At 41.8% G+C, this 23,750-nt stretch overlaps 1 protein-coding gene across 1 annotated transcript; it reads left to right on the forward strand.

The window, feature by feature from the left end:
* Positions 1–2,539: 2,539 nt before the first annotated feature.
* On the forward strand, positions 2,540–23,465 carry LOC148341596 (uncharacterized). Its single transcript, XM_088282871.1, has 3 exons — positions 2,540–2,620; positions 2,682–2,782; positions 22,226–23,465. The coding sequence occupies exons 1-3, from the start codon at positions 2,540–2,542 to the stop codon at positions 23,370–23,372; spliced, it is 1,329 nt and encodes a 442-aa protein (XP_088138997.1). The 3' UTR covers positions 23,373–23,465.
* The last annotated feature ends 285 nt before the right edge of the window (positions 23,466–23,750 follow it).

A 23,750-nucleotide genomic window follows, 5' to 3' on the forward strand; every position in this document is an offset into this window, starting at 1 on the left:
TGAACACAGTTTGGCGCGCGACCGCTGTGTCGACACCATTCCGGCAGTGGTCACGTGACTTTCTTAAAGCGGTACGCGCACCGACACGGGGTTTGCCCTGGAAGCTCGGCGCGCGCATCGACTCCTCAGTGTCGCTGGACCAATCACTACCTAGGAGAAAAGAGATGTGAATTTGGTTTTCGTCACTCACTAAACGCACATATGTGACAGTTCCATAGCCTCCTTCGCTGGCGTCAGAAAAATGATGTAATTGTGCCTGCTTTACAGCTCCAAACCCAGCTGGTCTAATACACCGGTCAACTTTAAATGTAGCTAGCTGGCCCAAGTCCTCCAACCACCTTCTCCATCGCTTTAAAATGTCTTGTGGCAAAGGATCATCCTAACTGCAGCCCCTTCTACACAGCTCCTGTTGCATTATTTTGGCCTGAAGGGTCACTGGCGCCAGGAACCCCAGTGGGTCGTAAACATAACTGTTGACTGATAGCATCCCACGTCTGGTCAGAGCCCGATGCTTTATTTCCAATCCAAAGACAAAATCATCCGTCTCCACACACCACTGAAGACCAAGCGCTCTTTCTCCTAGAAGCTTGTCATTGTCCAAATCCAACATCTTCAGCTCTTTGGCTCTCCATTCTTCAGAGATGGCTTGCAAAACAACACGACTGTTGCAAATCCACTTTTCCAAAGCAAAGCCTCCTTGTTGACAGACAGCAATGTGGCCCTGTATCAGCTGGATAGCTTCTGTGACAGTGGCTGTGCTCTTCAGACAATCATCAACATAAAAGTTCTGTTGAACAGCTTCTATAACAACCGGTAGGAACTTAGACTGATTGTCTTGAGCCGTTCTTCTCAGAGCATAAGCTGCGCAACTTGGTGATGAGATGGCTCCAAATAAATGCACCATCATTCTGTAAGGGACTGGTTGTTGTGTTGTGTCTCCATTAGGCCACCACAAAAAACGTAGAAAGTCCCGATCCTCCTCTGGCACACGGACTTGATGGAACATAGCTTGAATGTCTCCCATGAAGGCTATTGGCTGTTGTCTAAACCTCATGAGGACGCCCATCAACGTGCTTGTGAGAAGGGGCCCTTGCAGCAGCTCTGTATTCACGGACAAGCCCTTAAACGGGGCACCGCAGTCAAACACGACACGCAGTGTTCCCTTTCTGGGATGATGGACACCATGATGGGGAATATACCAAACTCTTCCTGAATCAAGGTCTCTTTGATCGTCAGGTACTTGTTCTGCATAATTGCAAGTGATTATATTAGTCATGGACTTCACATATTCTTGATGGAGTTGCTGATCAAACTTAAATTTCTTCTTCAGACCTTGTAACCGTTGTTGGGCCACAGCAAAATTGTTTGGTAAGAAGACATCTTTCTTCTTAAAAGGTAAGTTTATAGTATACTTTCCATCCTGTAACTTGGCAGATGTTTCCATTATATTGAGAGACTGCTGGTCTTCTCTTGACATTTCCTGGCTTTCCATGAGCTTCTCGCAGAAATCATGATTATACTGGTTCATTAGCAGCTCCTCCAGCCTGCTGACACCAATTCTATTCACAGATACGACAGAAGCTTCCATCCTACTATTCCCATCCAGTGGGCCATTAACCACCCAGCCGAGCGCAGTTTTGACAGCATACGGACCATTATCTTGACTATTTATAACTTCCCATGGCTCCAATAGCTTGGGTGCATTGATCCCGATCAACAGGTCAACCTTGGCTTGAATGGACGGTACCTGTATACCTGACAAATACGGCCATTTAAGGAGGTCTTGAGATGTTACCATATCGTCTGTAGTGACTGGCATTTGCGCCTGTGTAAGCATTTCCGGCAGTGGATGGAACTGAGAGCTTTCCAGGCCGGCCACCTCGAGATTAAAAAGTGAAAAGGCATGACTCATCTTTGTTTGACCCATTGTTCGTATCAGGACTTGGGTTCTCTTTCCAGAGAGGTTCAAGCGATTCATCAGTTGTTCAGAACAAAATGTTCCGGTGCTGCCTGGATCCAAGAATGCATATGTTAAGATCACACAGTCACCTTTGGCAGCTTTTACTTTAACAGGCAGCACTGACAACATGGTGCGACAATTGCCGGCCCCTGTATGTCCACAAGTCGTGTGAGAAATGGGAATAAGCTCTGGTGTTTCCAACTCTTGTTGAGGAGCACTTGCCTGTCTATTTATGTGCAACACTGTTGGATGATTTTGCTTGCAAATGTCGCATTTCAATCTCATATCACAGTCACGGCTAATATGTCCATGACGAAGGCAGCCAAAACATAAACCTCTTCTCTTCAAAATAAACATCTTGTCCGTGTGCTTCTTTCTTCCAAACTGCTTACAATTTTCCGGCAAATGTTCCAGTGAGCAAAAAACACAACGGCCATTTTCATAGTCTTCGAAGGAGTGTGGCTGCTTAACCTTGGGAGGATCTGTCTCAGTCACGGTACTGGCCACCACGTTCCCCTTCACTCTACTGCCCGCATATGACCTGCCTTGACTTATTGATGTTGAGTTAGTGCTGTAATCATGCAGATCTCCAAAGAAGGGGTCCGAAAGAATTCTTACGTGCCGCTCTATGAACTGTACCAAGTCAACAAATCCAGCTCTGTATCCTGTTGATTCCATGATGTCATAGGCCTTGCCACGCCAATGTTCTCGTAATTTATAGGGCAACTTGGCCAAGATTGCCCTCAAGTTCGCAGGCATGTCCAGTTCCTGCACATACTCCAGCTCCTCCATGATGTTACAGCAGCCGCGTAGAAAAAAGGAGTAACTGTGCAGTGCCTTTGTGTCATCTGTTTTTATTGTTTGCCATGACAGAGCCTGACTAATGTATGCAGTGGCCGTTTTGTAAGGATTTCCAAAATGATCCTGGAGCAAAGCCTTGGCCACGGCATAACCACGATCTGAAGCCATGTGTTGACAACTTCGCACAAGTTCCTGAGGTTGCCCTCGGGTGTATTGCTCAAAATAATACAAACTGTCTGCTGCGGCTGCTTTACTTTCCACTCCTTGCTCAAATGCTTTAATGAAAGTTCTGTAGTGCAATGGATCACCATCAAATATTGGAATGTCTCTTGGTGGAAGTGTCATTGAACGCTGTTGGTTCATTAAAGCTGCTGTAATCTCAGTTTGTCTGCTCATAATGGTCAAAAGGTCTGCAGGAACCTGTGAAGTGGTTGATGAATGAGCTTGCGCATCACTTTGTGTTGACCGTACCTTTACTTCCATTGCTTTTCCATCTTGCTCCACCAAAGGGTGCTCCTGATTTGTGTTCCATTTCCTTTGTTCCAGGAGGTTATGCTGTTGCTTTATATTTGATGCAATCAATTTCTTTGGCCTCACATCCGTTGTTTTGTTTTCCATTTGTGGCATCCTGAATCTCTCCTTTTGTTGTGCTGTTTCCATATCATCATGATGAGGTTTAAACTCTTGGACTGTGGGGTTTAAACCTTGTCCATTCATTGCTCCATTTTTCTTTACAGTTGACTGCGCTTGAGACTGGCCCTCTTCAATGGCATTATAAATGTCCATCCGCGCTTCAAATGCCACCAGTTCCGCCTCCAAATCAAGCATCTCCATTCTTCTCCTTAGTTTTGCTTCTTCTTCTTCAATAGCATGTCGTTGTTCCAATATTTTCACACGAGCCAGCACTGCAGCTCTTTCCGCTGCTGCCTTTAGTTTAGCAGATGAAGCAGAGGACTTGGTACTTTTTTTGCTAACCCTGCTGCCCACGTTTGACACACTATCTTCAGGAGAGATTTCATCATTAGCATAACCTTTATCGGTTTCTTTTATTTGTGTTGAACCTTGAGAAAGCCATAGATTGACCCTTGAAAAACACTCATTGTTTGGGATCATTTTGACTTTAAACCATATTTCGTGCTTTTCACCCTCTTCAACAGACAACAAACCCATCATTGAATCATGTACATTTTTAGCATCAACACACAACCCTTTCAACTCATCAAGACCATTTATCACCTTGGTTTTATCACCACGAGACATGAATGCATTCAAATCGCTTCTAATTTTACTTACATTGTTAAGTTTACATTTCCTATTGTTTTGTAACCTTTCAAGTTTATCAACCAAACCCTTTTCTGTTAATTTAACAATACGTTTTTGAGTTCCCGAATCATTAAGTACTTCATTTTCATTATTTGTGTCCATGTCCGCTGCACAGGCTTCCATTGTACGTGCTGGCAGTAAACGCAACGCAAAGTTCAGCTCAGGTGATCACGCGAAGGTTGGTCAGTGAGTCACGTGATCCAGCGCAATTTGTAGAACCGCGACGTTCGAAGTAATTTTAACGCACGCAGCGTTACCAATGCATTGGATTTTTTATTTTTTTTAAGTGTGCACACAATTGGCCATCGACAGTGTAGCGCTACATATACCTCTCGTTGGGCGCCTTAGCTGTAAAAATCCACACGATGACGTCGGTGCTCCAATCCACTCGGTGGTCAGCAGCACTCCTCTGGATCAGCCATGATAGCAACCATCACGGCTGCCTGCGAAGTCGATCAACGCCAGCTGCTCCTCCACACACCGGCTTCCCTGATCGTCCCACGCCGTCTGCCGTGCTCCGTCGTTTCCTCCAACACAGTCTTTGTTTGGGCAGGTTTTTGACAGTATACTAGCCAGTATACTAGTAGGCTAGTGAGGTATTGACTGTCTGTTTGCTTAGATTGGCTTGGCTTGACGCGCTGGCGGCTTTGCTACCTGTGATTGCTTTGCGATGTTATTCACCAAAGAGTCCATGAGTATCTTGTTAAAAGGTTAGGTTTATTTATCAATCGTCAAAATTAAAATCAATCTAAAACACCATAAAGTTGCACACGCTCCGCCCAAGCGGTCAAAAACCTGTATGCCCTTTAAGTCCGTACCTGGGCATACCTTCTTCCTCTTCCCTTTTATATAATCAGTCAGAGCGCCACACAGTGCTCAACAAAAGTAATACACACACATTTGACCCCTATTTGGCGTCTACACTTATTATTTTTTTATTCCCCAGCCATTATTTTTGTATTTATTCAATTACTTCTTTTTGTATTTATTTAATTACTTCGACTTTTACCTGCTGGTACGCCGTCCGGTGTGCCCTGTGAATGTTATGATCCTCCAGCAGAACTGGAGGATTGAACAGGACTCTCCAAACGCAGACACGGGAAAAAAGGTGGTGATACAAAGATATTTATTATCACAATATAGTCAGTGTAATCAGCGCGTCTCTCGGCAGCTGACGGCATGGCGCGAGACGATCGCTGGAGGAACGCCCACACAGCTGAAAAAACAAAACACACGCGGCATGACCGCTTCAGCGCCCCCTTGTGCCGCTCGGCGAAACTACAATGCTCCCGAATATTTTTTAGACCCGCGAAGCACTGAACCCGCGAAAGGTGAACCGCGAAGTAGCGGGGGTTCACTGTAATCAGTCAGAGCGCCACACAGTGCTCAACAAAGGTCATACACACATACATTTGACCCCTATTTGGCGTCTACACTCACTCAGTGGTGCGTAAGTGTGTTTCTGGATATTATTTGTCCAGCCGTGGTGTCATAAATGATGGTGTTTTGATGGGAATTCATTCAAGAAGGAGAAAGTAGGACTTCAGTTTAATTTGAAGTTAAACTAGTGGCTGTGAATTTTGTTGTGGTACTAGACAACAGGCATCATTTTACATACTCTAAGGCTCAGGTGTGACATGCACTGAAGTAACTTAAAAATTAAAAGTAAAAAAATTTCGATTGTTGAAGAATGTGCAAGCAAGAACTCAATCTGATCGAAATGTTGTGCTTTGACAAATGTTGAAAATAATGATATTTTCCAGGAGGTATATATTTTTTGTTGCTTATTCATTCAATTCTAAACTTATTTCAATATTTGAGTATTATTTTTCTTTCAACATGTAGTATATTTTGTCTTTGAAGTGTGGGTCCTTGCTGCCTTCCGGAGAGGCAGCCGAGCAAGGCTGGATTGGTGATGGAAAAGAACTGGTTCGAAAAAGATTTTATTCTCGTCACATGCTGATGTCAAAAGAAGTCTCCCCAAAAACATGTGCGTGTGTGCGCTCCGCGCGTGTGCGAGCCCCCTCTCAGACATTCCCTTCTTATAGGGAATGCCCAAATAGGACATGAATATCTAATTTTCCCTTGTTGCTTATGCATTCCCATCCCGCTAGTCTTCGGGATTTCCCTCCAAAAGTCCCCCAGAGGGAGAGCAGATGCGTCTCCCCGTTGATACGACCAGTCTACTAGTGACCACCTTAAATTACTCTCATACCCTCAAAGGTCACTGACCTGGCGAGAGAATTGCCCCCACCATAAACAATGCTCAGGCCTATTTTCTCTCAGGGCAGTATCTGGTTACATCGGAACTTCAGAACCAAGACTGGTCACTTCTGTGAGCTCCAGTCCCTTCATAGTTTCATAAAGAGAATTACTTCCCATATCTATATTAGGCCATTTAAAAATACATGACTTATTTTTTTTTTATTTCAATGTATATTTAAGCTTGCTGATGTAATACTGCAATATTTATTCAAATATTTTAATATGCGAAATTATATCAATATGAATTTAAACCTTTTTATTTCACTCTTGAATATTTCTGAACAAATTTGTTCATTTGAATATGAATGCAATTTAAATTATTCCATCCATCCAGGCATTTTCTGCCGCTCATCCGGGGTCGGGTAATTGAATTAATTTAATATATAAGTATTTTTTATATTTCAATATTTATTTCAAGATTAGGACTCTTCTCAATTAGTTCAATATTTATAAAATGTTTCTATATTTCTTATTAATTGCATTAAGTCTGTATGTCGTTGCTAATTTTACATTTTAATATTTCTCGATTTCATTATATAAGCAATCCAAAGTATAAAAAATATAATATAGCATGAAAAAAAATATTTGGTATATTTGAGAAAATTATAGTTTTTCCAAAGTGAGATTCTGCTTTGCAACAAACCCCAAACACTTGATAGAGCTCAACCTAGAAAGTGTTTTTAGCAAGTCAGAAATTTATTCAGAAAGTGAAATATTAAATGTATGTGAGGGGATATTCGAAGAGTTTGAGTTATGTTCAATGGACCATACATGTACGAGCCAGCCAAACACAGCGAGAAAACCAGCGCTGACTCCAGTCGCCATCAAGTTGCCAACTCCTGACATACCAAAACCTTTGAGAGAAACTGAGCCGATTTGCGTTTCTCTTTAGTGTTCTTTTTATAGTTCAACTTCTAGTTCAGTTTTTCACCTTTTCACAGCGTAACGAAGGCCAGTTGTGATTTTATAAATGATTGTGGAAGGCACCGATTTCATAAGCACCGTTTCTTCTCACACCTTTTCCATTAGGTACGATTAAAAAGACAACTGAAAAGCATAACGTTAACAAATGTTGTTCCAGGCAAAGGCAATTAATTTCATTTACATGTTTGATGTAAACACACAAAAAAAAATCATCATCACTCAGACACAATGGTTCTTCTGGCACTGACCCCATTGGCTTAGTGTCAATAAAAGAGCTTTGCAAAATTCAATATTTCATATTTTATTCAAAATCACATTTACATCTTACCACAAAGAGTCAGTTCCTTCAGTTTTTTGTTTTCTTTTTTTAAGCTTCAAGGATCGCTGCAATTATCACCAGCACAATCGTGTCTCTCAGCACTACGTTTAGTGAAGAATGTTTTAGCACAAACACTGCAACTGAATGGCTTGTCTCCACTGTGTGTTCTTGTGTGGCTTCGTAAATGCGACTTTTGAGAGAAACTCTTGGCACAAACTGAGCAGGAAAAAGGTTTTTCTCCAGTGTGTGTTCTTGTGTGATCTGTTAAAATTGACTTTACATTAAAGCTTTTGCCACAAACTGAGCAGGAAAAAGATTTTTCTCCACTGTGTGTTCTTGTGTGTTCTGTTAAATATGTCTTTTTCGAGAAGCATTTTCCACAAACTGAGCAGGAAAAAGATTTTTCTCCACTGTGCGTTCTTGTGTGGATTGTTAAATTTGCGTTTTGAGAGAAACTCTTGCCACAAACTGAGCAGGAAAAAGGTTTTTCTCCACTGTGTGTTCTTGTATGTTCTGTTAAATTTTCCTTTCGAGAGAAGCATTTTCCACAAACTGAGCAGGAAAAAGGTTTATCTCCACTGTGTGTTCTTGTGTGGGTTTTTAAACTTGACTTTTGAGAGAAACTCTTGCCACAAACTGAGCAGGAAAATGGTTTTTCTCCACTATGTGTTGCTGTATGCTTTCTTAAATTAGACTTTCCAGAGAAGCGTTTGCCACAAACTGAGCAGGAAAAAGGTTTTTCTCCAGTGTGTGTTCTTGTGTGTTCTGTTAAATTTCCCTTTTGAGAGAAGCATTTTCCACAAACTGAGCATGAAAAAGGTTTTTCTCCACTATGTGTTCTTGTGTGCGGTTTTAAAGACAACTTTGAAGTTAATGAGTCAGTGTGACATGCCCTTTCACCTTTGGCTTGCCCATCATCATCATCATCATCATCGTCGTCATGAGAGTCTGATAATGTGTCCTCATGATGTGCTTGTGATGACCCCCAGTGGTCTTCGTCACCTTCTGTTGTCACGTGATGACTTGAACTGCTGCTTGTAGGCTCCGCCCATCTGTTGTCCTCACTCTCATCCTTGTTTTCATCTTCAGTCTTTATAGGAAGAACGTTCACTGGTGACTTGTTGATCTCCTCCTCCTCCTCCTCCTTTTTGATGTGAGTCAAGTCTGGCTCCTCTTTCACATAAAGGAGATCGTTTTCACTGACGTCTGCAGGACACAAAAAGACTAATTTGGTTTGGTCAAGTCAAACCTCAGGCGGCGACTTTGTCTTATTTTCTACCGTGCTACCTTGACTTGTGCCTGCCGCATACGGAGCAATGCGTGCGACCCCGATTTGGACCGGACCACGGGGACATTTCACAAAATTACGTCCTACGATGTAAACCTCCCTTTAGCAGCACAACTGTGATAAACGAGCATTTAAAAAGGAAGCACGTTGCGGCTGATGCCCAATTTCATTCCTGACATAGTCACAGATGTTTCTGGAATATGTATTCTAATTCAACTAAGATACACCATAATATTTTAAGAGTTCACTGAATTATTTTGTAACCGCAATGATGTATAACAGCCATAGGGTGTCAGTAATGAGTAACAAAGTAACACAAGACCTCCCACTGAGACATCATCATTGTTATTTGGATAAATTACCAGGAACTATGAGTTGTGGGGGTGATGCAAACCACCTGGGCCACAAGAACTTTATTACCAGGAACTAAATGTTCCTGGCCTTGTTGGTAGAAAAGGGGGTTGTGGCGTACTCCCTTTTAAGCCCATAGTAAGCCAAAGATGCAGATGCATTCCTTGCAGCATGCGCTTGTTCACTGATGAGAACCGTGCAACCCTGGGTGGATGCATTAAATGCATTTTAAATGTTTGGATGGGGTGAAACGATGCACACGTGCACAAAACAGTGCAGGGCCACCCGAGGTTCATTGACTCTCACCCGACGAAGCCAGTACAAAGTTAATAAATAAATAAGACCAATACGTGCTTGATTTTTTTAAAAAACTTAATATTTTGTGTTTTATCCACTAAAATTGATCAACCACCATTGATGTTTTCGCCCCAGTGTGCACATTTTTTAGAGTCAGGCAGAATTCCTTCCGGAAGGAATTGCTTGAACAAGATATAAATACCAGAAAATGTAAAATGTTAAATAATCAGTTCAAATTTTATAAAAAAAAACAAAACATGGCGTTCACCCCCCCCTATTGGTTATTCTTTGGCATATATTTTCTGCACTGATTTCATTTGGCAAAAACAAATGTTCAGCTGACCTGCAAGTAAAAGGCAATATTTAAAAATAAAGCGGCAATAACCTTGGACGCATTTCCCCAAACAACTTAATGTTGTGATGCATATTTTTAACGATAGAAAGTCGTTCTTGACAAAGCAAATGAGAGTAAAACGTGTACAAACCTGCTTTGAGTGGCACAACACGAGGCTGGTTGCAAACTTCGTCCAGCAGTTGAAGATGTTGCTCGTTCTCTTCTTTTATTCCACAAAGTTCCTCTTTGTACTTGGGTGTCGTTCTTGCACACATTTTCAAATGATAATTCCAAAAAATGCGCACTTGATCTCTGCTTGGCGATGAGTCATGTGCCTCTTTTCGTTAGCGGCTAGCTAGCTAACAAGCTAAGCTAACTACGCCGAAAAGCATCAACACGCGAAGATGAGGTTATCGGGACACAAAGACTTAATGAATTATGTAGTGGTACTTTAGAGTAGCACTGGACATCCTGTGAGAAAATGACAGTCAGTTCCACACTAAATCAGAAGAATTTAGCGGTGGGTGTTTTTGTTCCGGTGTGGACGGGTCGGTGGATGTGGTCGAGGTCCTTCGGAAGCTGCGCGCTTGCTTATGACGTCATGCTTTAAGCGCGTATTTTCCAAATATATTTCTTTGCCTCAGTGGGTTTTTTTACACCTGGCTGTTCTATTTTAATATATATTTTATATAATATTTTAATTCGGTTGATAAAAAAAATTAACAAAATATCTAAATTAACGCCACAGTAGCGCGTCATCTCACGCGTCACTTCCGCCTATGCCCCGAAAAGCCGCTGCTGGAACAGCAGTGGGACGTTTACGTTTCTCCGACCGAACTTGCAACAATGCTGTGGTTCACTCGGCCTGTATGATTGTATGAATATAATGTCGGCATATACTCGCATTGCCTCTCAATTATTTCACGCCCGCCCCTACCAAGAAGAAAGAGATTCGCGCCCCCCCACCACCAATTGTTTTTCTGTCTTTGTAGATTGATATTAGATTGTCAATAAAATATCCCTTAACTAAGCTAAATGGATAAGAAATATAATTTTGAGAACTATTATAGTGAGGATCTCGAAACTCAGTACTCTGTTGTGCAAATATTGATGAGATGACAAATATTTGTCATGTCATGTCATTATCCACACGGCTTATCCTGAACAGGGTCGCGGGAGGGTACTGGAGCCTATCCCAGCTGACTTCGGGCGAAAGGCGCACTACACCCTGAACTGGTCGCCAGCCAGTCACAGGGCAGACATAGACACCGTCACTGAGAGGGAACTGAACCCACGTTGCCTGCACACAACTCAGGCGAGTGTACCACACCACCATCAGTGACATGATAAATATTTACGAATACGTTTTTTGTCAAAAACTTTATTAACATTAACAAACAGTTATTAATACGTACATAATATAGAAAAGACAAAAAGAAGAGCTAGGGGGATTTAAAGTAAAAATTATATATGAATAACAAAGCAACAGCTTTAGCATTGTTGGAGTTGAGTCACCGTGGAAATGAGAAGTAGTTAGTAAATCAACTTTTAAAAGCCACACTTACGCCAATGCGTGTTCGGTTTTTGTACTCAAGAAGAAAAGGGTCAAATAAAGACTCAACAACTGATTAAAGTTCCGATATTTAGTTTCTTCCATTTCTGGAGTTCAGGAAATAGTACAAAGACAGATATCTGGGCAGCTTTTTCTTAATCTCACGAGAAAACTGCACTCGGGCGAGCACAGTCGAAAAATGCGCGCCATCTTTCAGCCCATCTTAAGTTTTTAGAGGAGTTTTTTTTATGTCAAGGGGAATGTAGGTTGAATCGGTTGAAGCGGTCGTCCCCGCTCCCTCCCACGGCACGGGTCCACGTCCAAGGGAAGGTCCTCCCCAGGTTAGTCATCGTCTGGATAGTTGATTCCTGTCTGGTCCCCAAGACTGGCACGCCAAGGCTGGCCTTCTCCGGCGGGCAGTCTCTCCGTCTCTCTCCCCGCTGGCATTCCTCTGTAATCTTGTCGGTGTGCATGTGTGCGTGTGTATGTGCACGTGTGTGTGCAGGTGTAAGGGTGTGTCTGTGTGTATGCATGCGTATGTGCATGTGCTCTGATCTCCAATTGTTCCGTCTTTCGGAATGTGTTTTTTTATAGCGTCTGTGTGAGTCCTCCAGTGCCCAATTTGGTATGTTTGCATCTCTACAGCCAATGTGGAGAATGTGCTTCGTCGTATTTGACCATGAAGTGCTGTGAATGTGAATGCAAGTCATGGAAATGCTCTGTGTGCAAATTTGTTCTCACTACCCAAAATTTCAATAAAGTTCACACATTTAAACTAAGTACTATAAATTTAGCATATGAGAAAAATATAATAAAATCAGAAAACATCAGGACTACAATCACAGTTATTCTTGTGACCCGTGCTTCTACTTTCATCTGATAAATGCTTTTTGTTTCATCAATGTTTAACATATTCCGTAAATATGAACCTGCTAAATTAAATAATTGACCTTCTGTCCCTTAAGTGTTTAAAATAATGCCAGCAATCATAATACAATCCTTCATTTACCATTGCAGTCGTCTTATCATTGCAGTTGTCAGGGTCGCCGGTCGGCGAGGAGGAGGTGGACCCAGAATGCGAGGAAGCTGGAGAAGGTGTAACTTAAGCAATTTATTAGGGGACCAAAATAATGACAGACAACGGGGCAGGGTGCAAAATAAGAAAGGCGAACTTAACGTGGCAAACTGGATCACAAGAGTGAGGAGCAAGGACAGGGACAAATGCTAGGGGGCGAGAGCGGGGGCGAGAGCGGGGGCGAGAGCGGGGGCGAGAGCGGGGGCGAGAGCGGGGGCGAGAGCGGGGGCGAGAGCGGGGGCGAGAGCGGGGGCGAGAGCGGGGGCGAGAGCGGGGGCGAGAGCGGGGGCGAGAGCGGGGAGCCGTCGTGACAGTCCGTAACGAAGGAATGCACCGCCAATGAGTTGTCGGAGTGAGGTGTTCAAATAGTCCAGTAATTAGGGGAGCAGATGGGCATCAGGTGTGTGAGGGTAACGGGGAACAGGTGCGTGGCTGGTGGGGAACGAGTGCTGGAGGGAACGTCCCACTCAGCTGACTAAATAAACAGAATGAGCACATGGCAGGAAGGTGAAGAAAATAATAACAAAAACACTGACATGACCGACACGGGTTATGACAGCAGTATTTTTTATCATTGCAGCATTTTATTAATTTTTCCCTCTGTACCATAGACAGACATTTGGAGTGTTTCCTTCCACTTGTATATGTTGTGGGATGTAAGTGTGTATAAACACCTGGGGATTTGTGTATTTACGTATATACTGTGTATATTTGCATGTTTTTTATGAATGTCTGCTGCTGTTATACATTAATGTCTACATTGCACCACCGCAGTTAAACATTGAATACTAAATTATTCCAAAAAACACTTCAATGAATCTTGAAATTAATAGTGAATTATTGTAGTTTAATAAATACTGAAACGAATAATGAAATATTACAGTACTTTAAATAAATACCGAAATCATTTTCAAACACAATAACAGTTAAGTAATAAAAGAGTGACATATTTTAATTTAAAATTCGCAATCACATCACAACCTGGTGAAAAACCCTGTAAAAAGGCAAATATGTTGACATAAAGTATCACTTTATCATGTCAACTGTTAATAATAGGGAAATACATTTGGAATACTATCCAACCAACATTATGGTGTCAGATGTATAAACAAAACCAGCAACAAAGGTAAAATTCAATACATCTCTCAAGTTCATATTTGGGAACTAAAATGTTAGTTCATGTGCATCTTAGGTTTTTCTCTGTTTAGAAGAAGATAACAATGATTTGCATCGCAAATGGCGACATCTGTCGGTGAGTTGGTGACAGTGCTCCACAAAGCCAGCAGCCAATCATATCACAGCGGGGTGTGTCCTGTTCTTCCGCCTTCGTGGCGAACAGACTGCCATTTTCTCGAAGGAAAAAAACGACGCCATCTTTCCTTCGTCTCGTCGAACAAAGAGAAGCTCGCGAGTTATCGCCAAGCAAAGACCAAGTGAGGATTTTTTGGAATTATCATTTGAAAATGTGTGCTAGAACGACACCCAAGTACAAAGAGGAACTTTGTGGAATAAAAGAAGAGAACGAGCAACATCTTCAACTGCTGGGCGAAGTTTGCAAGCAGCCTCGTGTTGTGCTACACGAAGCAAGTTTGTACACGTCTTACTCTCATTTGCTTTGTATAGAACGACTTTCTACCGTTAAAAATATGCATCACAACATTAAGTTGTTTGGGGAAATTGTCCAAGGTTATTGCCGTTTTATTTTTAAATATTGCTTGTCGGTTTGCTAAACATTTGTTTATTCCAAATAAAATCAGTGCAGAAAATAAATGCCAAAGAATAACGAATAGTGGGGGGTGAACTCCATGTTTTTCCCAGTATAAATTTTGAACTGTTAATTTAACATTTTAGATTTTCTGTTTTTTATATCTTGTTCAAGCAATTCCTTACGGAAGGAATTGAGAAACATTTAGTAAATGAATCTTAAAAGCCAAACTTACTCCAATGTGTGTTCGTTTTTTGTACTCAAGAAGAAAAGGGTCAAATAAAGACTCAACAACAACTGATTAGAGTTGAGATATTTTAGTTTCTTCGATTTCTGGAGTTCAGGAAATCGTACAAATACAGATATCTGGGCGGCTTTGTCTTAATCTGACGAGAAACTATAATCAGACGAGCACAATCGAAAAATGGCGCGCTGATCTCAGGCCAGCCTCACATTTTCTAGAAGGTTTTCAATGTCAAGGGTCATGTAGGTTGAATCGGTCGTCCTTGCTCCTTCCCACATTCCACGTCCAAGGCTGACCTTCTCAGGCAGGCGGCAGTCTCTCGGTCTCTCCGTCTCTCCTTCCCCTGTAATCTCGTCAGTGTACAGATTGTGTGGTGTATGTTTTCCCAGATCAAATTGTTATGTTTTTGGTGTGACGTCCTTCAACTTGATATGTTTGAATCTTCGATGGCCTATGTGGAGAATGTGTTTTGTCGTATTTGTCCATGAAGTGCTATCTGGTTTGTCATCAGTTTGACCTGAGCAGACTGAATCTGTTTGTTCTGAATGAGAGTGTGGGTCATAAAATTCTATGTGTGCAATTTTGAGGTCTTACATTTAAACTAAGTAAAAGAAATTTAGCATATGAATGCATCAGTAAACACCATGACTACAATCCCAGTCAATCTTATCGATGCACTGTACTTCTACTTTCATTTGATGAATGCTTTTTGTTTAATCAATGTTGAACATATTCAATAAATATGGAGCTGCTCAATTAAATAATTGACCTTCTGTCCCGTAAGTGTTTAAAATAATGCCAGCAATCGTAATACAATACCTTCAATATTCATGTCCGGTGTGGCCATTCCCTATAAGAAGGGAAGGCCAGAGAGAGGGGACACCTTTCCCTTTTTGCTTTTTGGGGAGACTTCTTTTGACATCAGCATGTGACGAGAATAAAATCTCTTTCTAACCAAAATGACTGTCAGAGAATTTTTTCCATCACCAATTCTGCCATGCTCGGCGACCTGTCCGGAGGGAAGCAGAGCCAGACCCACACATCAACAACAAAATATACCACATTTTTGGCGTCACAAAGAGGATTCTTGCTCCATTGAGGGTCTCAGGGTGCTGGGGCGCAGGCGTTCAACAGCCGGCCGGCTGAACTTTAGGTGAGATGCTTTTACTCACAATGGGTGTTGTGCGCCTGTGTCCAAGCGGTCGGGGCTTTTGGGGTCGTGAAAGAGAGCTTGTGCGTGTGGGTCTGCTGGCTGATTGGTCATGGAAAATGTCCCTGTGTTAGTTTCAATTATTGTTTAAACAAGAGGCCTCTATAAATGATTAAAAAAATTATGATGGGAACTAAGTAAATGGGACTAGTGCGGGAGAAATGTGCAGAAGATAAAGAAAAGAAAGGTCTTGTGGTTAAAGAGATGAGAAATAAGAAGTGTACAATTATAGCTATAGACAACATAGTCGTGAATAAGCTCAGTTTGAGCACAGACCCTGGCCAGGGTGTAAATTTAAGCAGGAAAATTATGAGCTGAAAATAGAAATAATGAAGAGAAGCGCGCTTCCACGTATCGTATTGGGCACTTTGTGGCATGGAACACAGTAAGGATCGAGGCGTACCGTTGTGTGGAGGGCCCGACGGTTTCGCTGGTACGTAGGAAGAGATACGCTGTTCAGATATGTACCCTGTGATTACTCGTGTTCTGGTAAAGGCCACACAAAATCAAAAACCTGGCTACCATCTACCAGGAAGTCAGGCAGCCCCCACGCAGGAGATAAGTGGTTATAGTTATAAACCAGTGCCAGTCCCTCCTTTGTAGAAAGAATTGCCCCTTCTAAAACCCAAATGTTATTGCATTAATATTCCGTTTTATCAGTTCAACTAACCTAGTGTGCATTGAAAGATGCAGCATAAAAAAATATATTTAAAAATTTGGATAATAACTAAAGCAAAATTAGAATGAGAAAGATAATTGGCTACATAATCATTGGGGTGAAATTAATCTTAATTGCAAAAAGGGGTAATTTAAATTGAGAAATCTAAGATCATAAAAGAATGAATGCATGTTCCGTGGAATGTGATTTGTCAACACGGAAAAGCCCTGAGTGATGAAAACGTGAACATATGGTTCAGGAACAGGTCTCTTTGACGGCAAAAGTCTGACTATGGTAAACAATTGATAATTAGACCTCAATGAAGTGATTGTGCAGTTGAAAAAGTTCATATCTTGACTGTGAAAAGCTAAAGTGAGAAACTAGGATTAACTATTTGGCAAACACTAGAACATATTCAGTCTCGAGGAAGACTGAATGTAGTAAAATTGCAATAAGGAGAACAACAAACCAGCCCAGTGTGTTACAATGTCCTGGAAACAAAAGTTTGGGATTGCCCCTGAGGGTGAAATTCCTCACTGAACTCCTCCTTTTTACCCCCGGCAGCAACTTGTGAAACAGGGATACTGATAAGAGATACAATTTTGTTGAAACAGAACATGCAAGGTTAAAGGTCATGCAAAACGAAAAAAAAAAAAAACATCTAATGTTCCATACTTCAGTTTGGGGACGGATGGACTACGGTAATTCAATTAATGGAACGACATTTTAAGATGGAAATGACAGGAATATGATGAATTATCATGTTGTGATGGATTAAATTAGATTATGAATTAAATTACAAATTTTTAGTCTGTGGATAATCCACTTGAAAGAATACTGACTCATTGGTTGAGGAAAACGGGGTTATATTAGTTCAGTGGTTCTCAATTATTTCCTGTCACGCCCCCCCTACCAAGAAGAAAATAAATTCCCGCCCCCCCACTCCAGTTTTTTTTTACATTTTGTACTAATGTACATGTTCTTTGTATATTAATGTTGGATTGTCAATAAAATATCCCTGAACAAAGATAAATTGATAAAAAAATATATCATTTTGAGAACGACTATTGTGAGGATCTCGAAACTCAGCACTCTGTGGTGCGAATATTGATGGGATGATAAATATTTACTATACGTTTTTGTTTAGTTTTTTTTTTTACTTTATTAACATGAACAAACCAAACGGTTATTAATGCGTACATAATATAGAAAAGACAAAAAGAGCCAGGGGGATTTCAAACAAAAATTCTATATAAATAACATAAAGCAACAGTTTTAATCTGTTGACTACACATTTTTTTTTTATGTTTACAATCTGATTGACGTCAAACCGCTTCGTTTTGATGACGTCAGCCATTTCCGTGTTCCAGCCTGAGAGCGTCTGCTAAATTGCTCACGTAGCCATCGTCTTATTTTGTTTGGATACGTAATGGTTGCAATACAACATTTCTGTTCATAGCTGCTGGCTCTCCGCCCAAACGCGGTTTGAGTCAGACTTCTTTTAAAAGTCGAGCGTCCATCGAAGCAATTCATTTTAGCGATTAGCGCGCTTAGCGCCTCCTTGCTCGCTCTGCTGCGGCGCAAGACAGCTTGGTGCGGGGCATTTAAGGAGCGGCGAAAGAAATAACTTCCGGGTCAACGAGCGGTGGGGAGACGCTTTTTTTTTTTTTTTTTTTTAATCAGTACTGTGTGACAGGGCAACACTTTTTTTTTTTAAACCAGTACTGCGTGAACCCGGGGCACAAACAACTTTGACGAGCTCAAACTTGTTGTCTGAGATCGCCTTTTTTGGTCCCAAAACCATGCAAATCATGTTCCCCAGGGTCCCACGTGCCCCCCTCAGCATCGCACCGCACCTCCCCAGGGGGGCGCACCCCACTATTTGAGAATCACTGTATTAGTTAGTTAAAAAAGAATAGCTAAATTATAGTTGACATGTTCATGGGGATTGAATATGAATCATAAACAGAAGACAAAACCAATTGGCATTGGCATTTGTAAAATATGATGAGGGATTAAGTTGGTGAGCTCTTATGGGAGACGGGGCGAGACACGAATGGATTGAAGCTTCCGCCAGTGACACGTCCAATAGTGTCACCACCACACAGCTGTGCCGGGTGGCCGTCCTCGAGGGCGTGCGCCTCCCAGTTACTGACATCATGCGAAACAGTCCGTCAATGAGAAACTGCTAATCAGTATGAGTAGAACCCCCGTTTTTGCATAGATGAAAGAAAATATTGGATTGGATGTAGAAAACGAATTGTTACACTCGCGGGTTCAGAGGGCCAAGAGTGCTAATTCACCAGGAAAGGAAAAAAGAATATGGGGGAAAAAAAATAAATAAAACCGGGGGGAAGCAGCTAATGCAGCAGCCGACGCATGCAGCTCCCATTGCGTCTGCTCTTTCCGTTTCCGCTGCTCCTGGGCCAGGTTCTGGTGACGCAGTGCCACAGCAGGATTGTTGTCCGCACCGGCCGGTCAACAAGGTCACGTAACAGAAGTAGGGGTGGTTATAGACATGGGTTGTGAGTGGGACGTGCTCTTGCTGTGGGATGTGGTGTCACTGGGTGATGAGCGGTCCAAACCGAGCCACTTCCTGAAATGTACCATCCTGTGGTCCAGCGCCATGCCTGTCACAAAGAGCTCCACTAGCACGGGGGCGCCACCGCTACCCCCTCCGGCCACGCTTCTTTGGCTTCCAAACACACACTTGATGCCTCAACCCGATTGGGACCACATTCCACGATAGGGGTGCCCGCGGAGCCTCAGCATTCAAGGACCGGCAAGTCTTAGCATTCCGATGACGTTTGATGGACAACAGTTTTAGATGGTGGAACAAGATATTCCACGCTTTGCAAGCTCCCTCTGCATATCCCAATGAGCAACAACACTGTCACGCTTGTAGGATTTTTGAGAGTCACTGCCATGGACCGAACCCGCACCTGTGAAACAAACACTGGAATTCGAGTGGGACTGAATTTCCAGAAGGGACTGAATATGACTGCACGTCCGCTGGGGGAAGCATATGTTGTCCTCCGTTCCAGTCGACTGGGCAGCTCTGAGACCAGGGTCTCCATCCTCCCGCGGGTGGTACGTCCTGTTCCTGCTCTGGTCTGCGTGGTGTAGCCGCCTCCACCCATTCAAACCACCAATTGGTCCTTTGCATTGAACATTCAGTTCTGATGATTTGGTTTTTCAGGATGCATTCACCCAAAATCGAGGGTCAGAAGTGCATCTTGCATTAGGATTATGTATTTGTGATGTCTACCGGTGCTGCCACGCATGTGTGCCTTGCCCCAGAGCAAAGGAAACGCTATGAATTGTCTCTGTTCGCTGAGCCACAAATCACATTAACTATCGGTGCGCATCATCATCCTCAAGATTTCGGCCCATTGGTGAAGACGGTTGGCAGAGTTAATTTCAGATGTTGAATACTCCATGTCACTAGCAGGGTGTGGTGTTTCAGCACCCATTCCGAATTCCTCTGTTATGAAACATTTTCCGAATTTCTTGACATTATGGTAGACAGTGAATGGGTCACTCTGAAGCGAAAGCTCTGTTTGCGTCTCTGCCGGAGGGGTCGTGGACCCGGGGTCTGACTGATGTTGTGCTCTGCTCCACAGCTTCTCCAATTTGTTTTTGCGATATCTGCGAAAGTTTTTATATTATTGTGAAAGAAATTAAGTTTGTCATGTCATCATGTTTCAAAACTATGCTTACAGGTTAATAGAAGGTCACAAAAACATGGACCTCTTAAACAGGAAAACGTTAGTTCAGTGGTAACAGGGTTGTGTCTATGCTGGCAGTTTAGCAAGAAGCCACAAAAACAGATGCACGTCTTGAACCGTGTTTGACAGAAAACTGTTTAGCTCGCATTTAAAAGAATTGTGACCCAAACATGTCTTGGAAGCTGAAACCGTTTGAACAACAGAAAGCGTATGGACGGGTGTGATAAAGTCAAAGTGTTCATGTTTTTCCATTCTTTATGAGTTTGCATATTCAAATTGCTTTGCTGTGCTTCAATAAAACGCTGCACAGGAGTGGGAAAGCTTTTCTCTTTGCCGGACTGCTCCTCGCAAGTGACAGACAATCTTGGCTGGGTGATTCATTTATGAAGGCTTGTCCCGTTTTTTACTATAACTTATCTGACATAACTAGTTCAAGCAATTCCTTATGGAATGATTCAACCTGAATCTAAAAACTGTGCACACTGCGGCAAAAATATCAATGGCGGTTGATGAATTTTAGTCGATAAAACACAAAGTTGTTTTTTTGTTTTTTTTTAAATCAAGTACGTATTGGTCTTATTTATTAACTTTGTACTGCCTCGGTCAATGAACCTCGGGTGGCCCTGCACAGTTTTGTGCACGTGCGTAGTTTCACCTCATCCAAACATTTAAAATACATTTAATGCATCCATCCAGGGTTGCACGGATCTCATCAGTGAACAAGCGCATGCTGCAAGGAATGCATCTGCATCTTTGGCTGACTATGGGTTTAAAAAGGGAGAACGTCACAACCCCCTTTTCTACCTACAAGTCCAGGAACATTTAGTTCCTGGTAATAAAGTTCCTGTGGCCCAGGTGGTTTGCATCTCATAGTTCCTGGTAATTTTTGCAAATGACAATGATGACGGAACAATGGGAGGTGTTACTTTGTTACTCATTACTGACACCCTTTGGCTGTTAAGCATCATTGCAGTTCCAAAATAATTCAGTGAACTCTTAAAATATTTTGGTGTATCTTCGTCAAATTTGAATACATATCGGATAACTTTAAAATATACAGTCATTATTCAAATATGTCAACATGAAAGTCAGAGTGAAAGTGTTGTTGCTTAATGCTTATGTGTAAGAACTTTTACTCTTCAAACGTAATTTTGTTTTAAAATTTATTTCAAAACAGAAATTTTATAGAAATAAAAAGGGTAATGTCGGAACTTACTCGCAGGATAAATATCATTTTGGGTAAAAAAAAACAAACGTAAATCATACAATAAATAGCGACTCTGATTCCAGGGCCCCTTTAATTCTTTTAGGGATCCAGATTATAATGGAAGCAAAAAGTACCCACGATGAAACTATCTATAAATGTAAAATGAAATACTTGAAAACATATTTCGCTTGAACGATTCCTATTTTATCAATGACATTATGTTGCGATGGCCCCCAGTGGCCCCCATCAATAAGTTAGGGTCCAGCAACAGGTGTTCCATCAGACGCACACAATAGCCTGTGTGTGCTAACTTCGCTTAGCTTCCAGAAACATCTGTGACTATGTCAGGAATGAAATCGGGCATCGGCCGCAACGTGCTTCCTTTTTAAATGCTCGTTTATCACAGTTATGCTGCTAAAGGGAGGTTTACATCGTAGGACGTAATTTTGTGAAATGCCCCCATGGTCCGGTCCAAGTTGGGGTCCACGCATTGCTCCGTATGCGGCAGGCACAAGTCAAGGTAGCACGGTAGAAACAATATAAGACAAAGTCGCCGCCTGAGCTTTGACTTGACCAAACCAAATTTGTCTTTTTGTGTCCTGCAGACGTCAGACAAAATGATCTCTGTTCTGTGAAAGAGGAGCCAGACTTGACTCACATCAAAAAGGAGGAGGAGGAGGAGGAGATCAACAAGTCACCAGTGAACTTTGTCCCTTTTAAGACTGAAGATGAAAACAAGGATGAGAGTCAGGACAACAGAGGGGCGGAGCCTGCAAGCAGCAGCTCAAGTCATCACATGACAACAGAAGGTGATGAAGACCACTGGGGGCCATCACAAGTACATAATGAGGACACATTATCAGACGCCCATGACAATGATGATGATACTAATGATGATTATGATGATGATGGGCAAGCCAAAGGTGAAAGGGCATGTCACACTGACTCATTCACTTCAAAGCTGTCTTTAAAACTGGGCACAAGAACACACAGTGGAGAAAAACCTTTTTCCTGCTCGGTTTGTGGCAAAAGCTTCTCTCGGAAGTCTCATTTAGTAAGGCACACAGGAACGCACAGTGGAGAAAAACCTTTTTCCTGCTCAGTTTGTGGCAAGAGTTTCTCTCAAAAGTTTCAATTAAAAATCCACACAAGAAGACACAGTGTTGAAAAATCTTTTTCCTGCTCAGTTTGTGGAAAATGCTTCTCTCAAAATTCAAGTTTAACAAGTCACACAAGAACACACACTGGAGAAAAACCTTTTTCATGCTCAGTTTGTGGAAAAAGCTTCTCTCAAAAGTCGCATTTAACAAGCCACGCAAGAAAGCACAGTGGAGAAAAACCTTTTTCCTGCTCAGTTTGTGGCAAAAGCTTTAATGTAAAGTCATTTTTAACAAATCACACAAGAACACACACTGGAGAAAAACCTTTTTCATGCTCAGTTTGTGGAAAAAGCTTCTCTCAAAAGACACATTTAACAAGCCACGCAAGAACACACAGTGGAGAAAAACCTTTTTCCTGCTCAGTTTGTGGCAAGAGTTTCTCTCGGTCTCATTTAATAATTCACTCAAGAACACACACTGGAGAAAACCCTTTTTCTTGCTCAGTTTGTGGCAAAAGCTTTTCTTTTAAGTGGAATTTAAAAACACATACTCGATTACACACTGGAGAAAACCCTTTTTCATGCTCAGTTTGTGGAAAATGCTTCTCTCGAAAGGCAAGTTTAACAGAACACACAAGAAATCACAGTGGAGAACACCCTTTTTCCTGCTCAGTTTGTGGCAAGAGTTGCTCTCGAAAGTCTGATTTAATAAATCACACAAGATCACACACTGGAGAAAAACCATTTTCTTGTTTGGTTTGTGGTAAAAGCTTTTCTCTAAAATCATATTTAACAAGTCACACAAGAACACACAGTGGTGAAAAACCTTTTTCCTGCTCAGTTTGTGGGAAATGCTTCTCTGAAAAGTCACATTTACGAAACCACACAAGAACGCACAGTGGAGACAAGCCATTCAGTTGCAGCGTTTGTGCTAAAAAATTCTTTTCTAAAACGGGTGCTGAGAGACACAATTGTGCTGGCGAGAATTGCAGCAATCCTTGGAGCTTAAAAAATGGACAAAAAAAAAACTGAAGGAACTGACTCTTTGTGGTAAGATGTAAATGTAATTTTGCAAAGCTCTTTTATTGACATTCAGCCAATGTAATCAGTGTCAGAAGAAGCAACGTGTCTGAGTGATGATGATTTTTTTTTGTGTTTACATAAAACATGTGAATAAAATTAATTGCCTTTGCCTGGAATAACATTTGTTAACATTATGCTTTTCAGTTGTCTTTTTAATCGTACCTAATGGAAAAGGTGTGAGAAGAAGCGGTGCTTATGAAATCAGTGCCTTCCACAATCATCAATAAAATCACTTGTTCAACTGGCCTTCATTACGCTGTGTGAAAAGGTGACAAACTGAACTAGAAGTTGAACTCTAAAAAGAACCAGAAAGAGAAACGCAAATAG

Source organism: Idiotropiscis lumnitzeri, chromosome 2 (assembly GCF_059441095.1).
Source record: "Idiotropiscis lumnitzeri isolate Australia: NSW breed Sydney's pygmy pipehorse chromosome 2, RoL_Ilum_1.0, whole genome shotgun sequence".
Lineage (NCBI taxonomy): Eukaryota > Metazoa > Chordata > Actinopteri > Syngnathiformes > Syngnathidae > Idiotropiscis > Idiotropiscis lumnitzeri.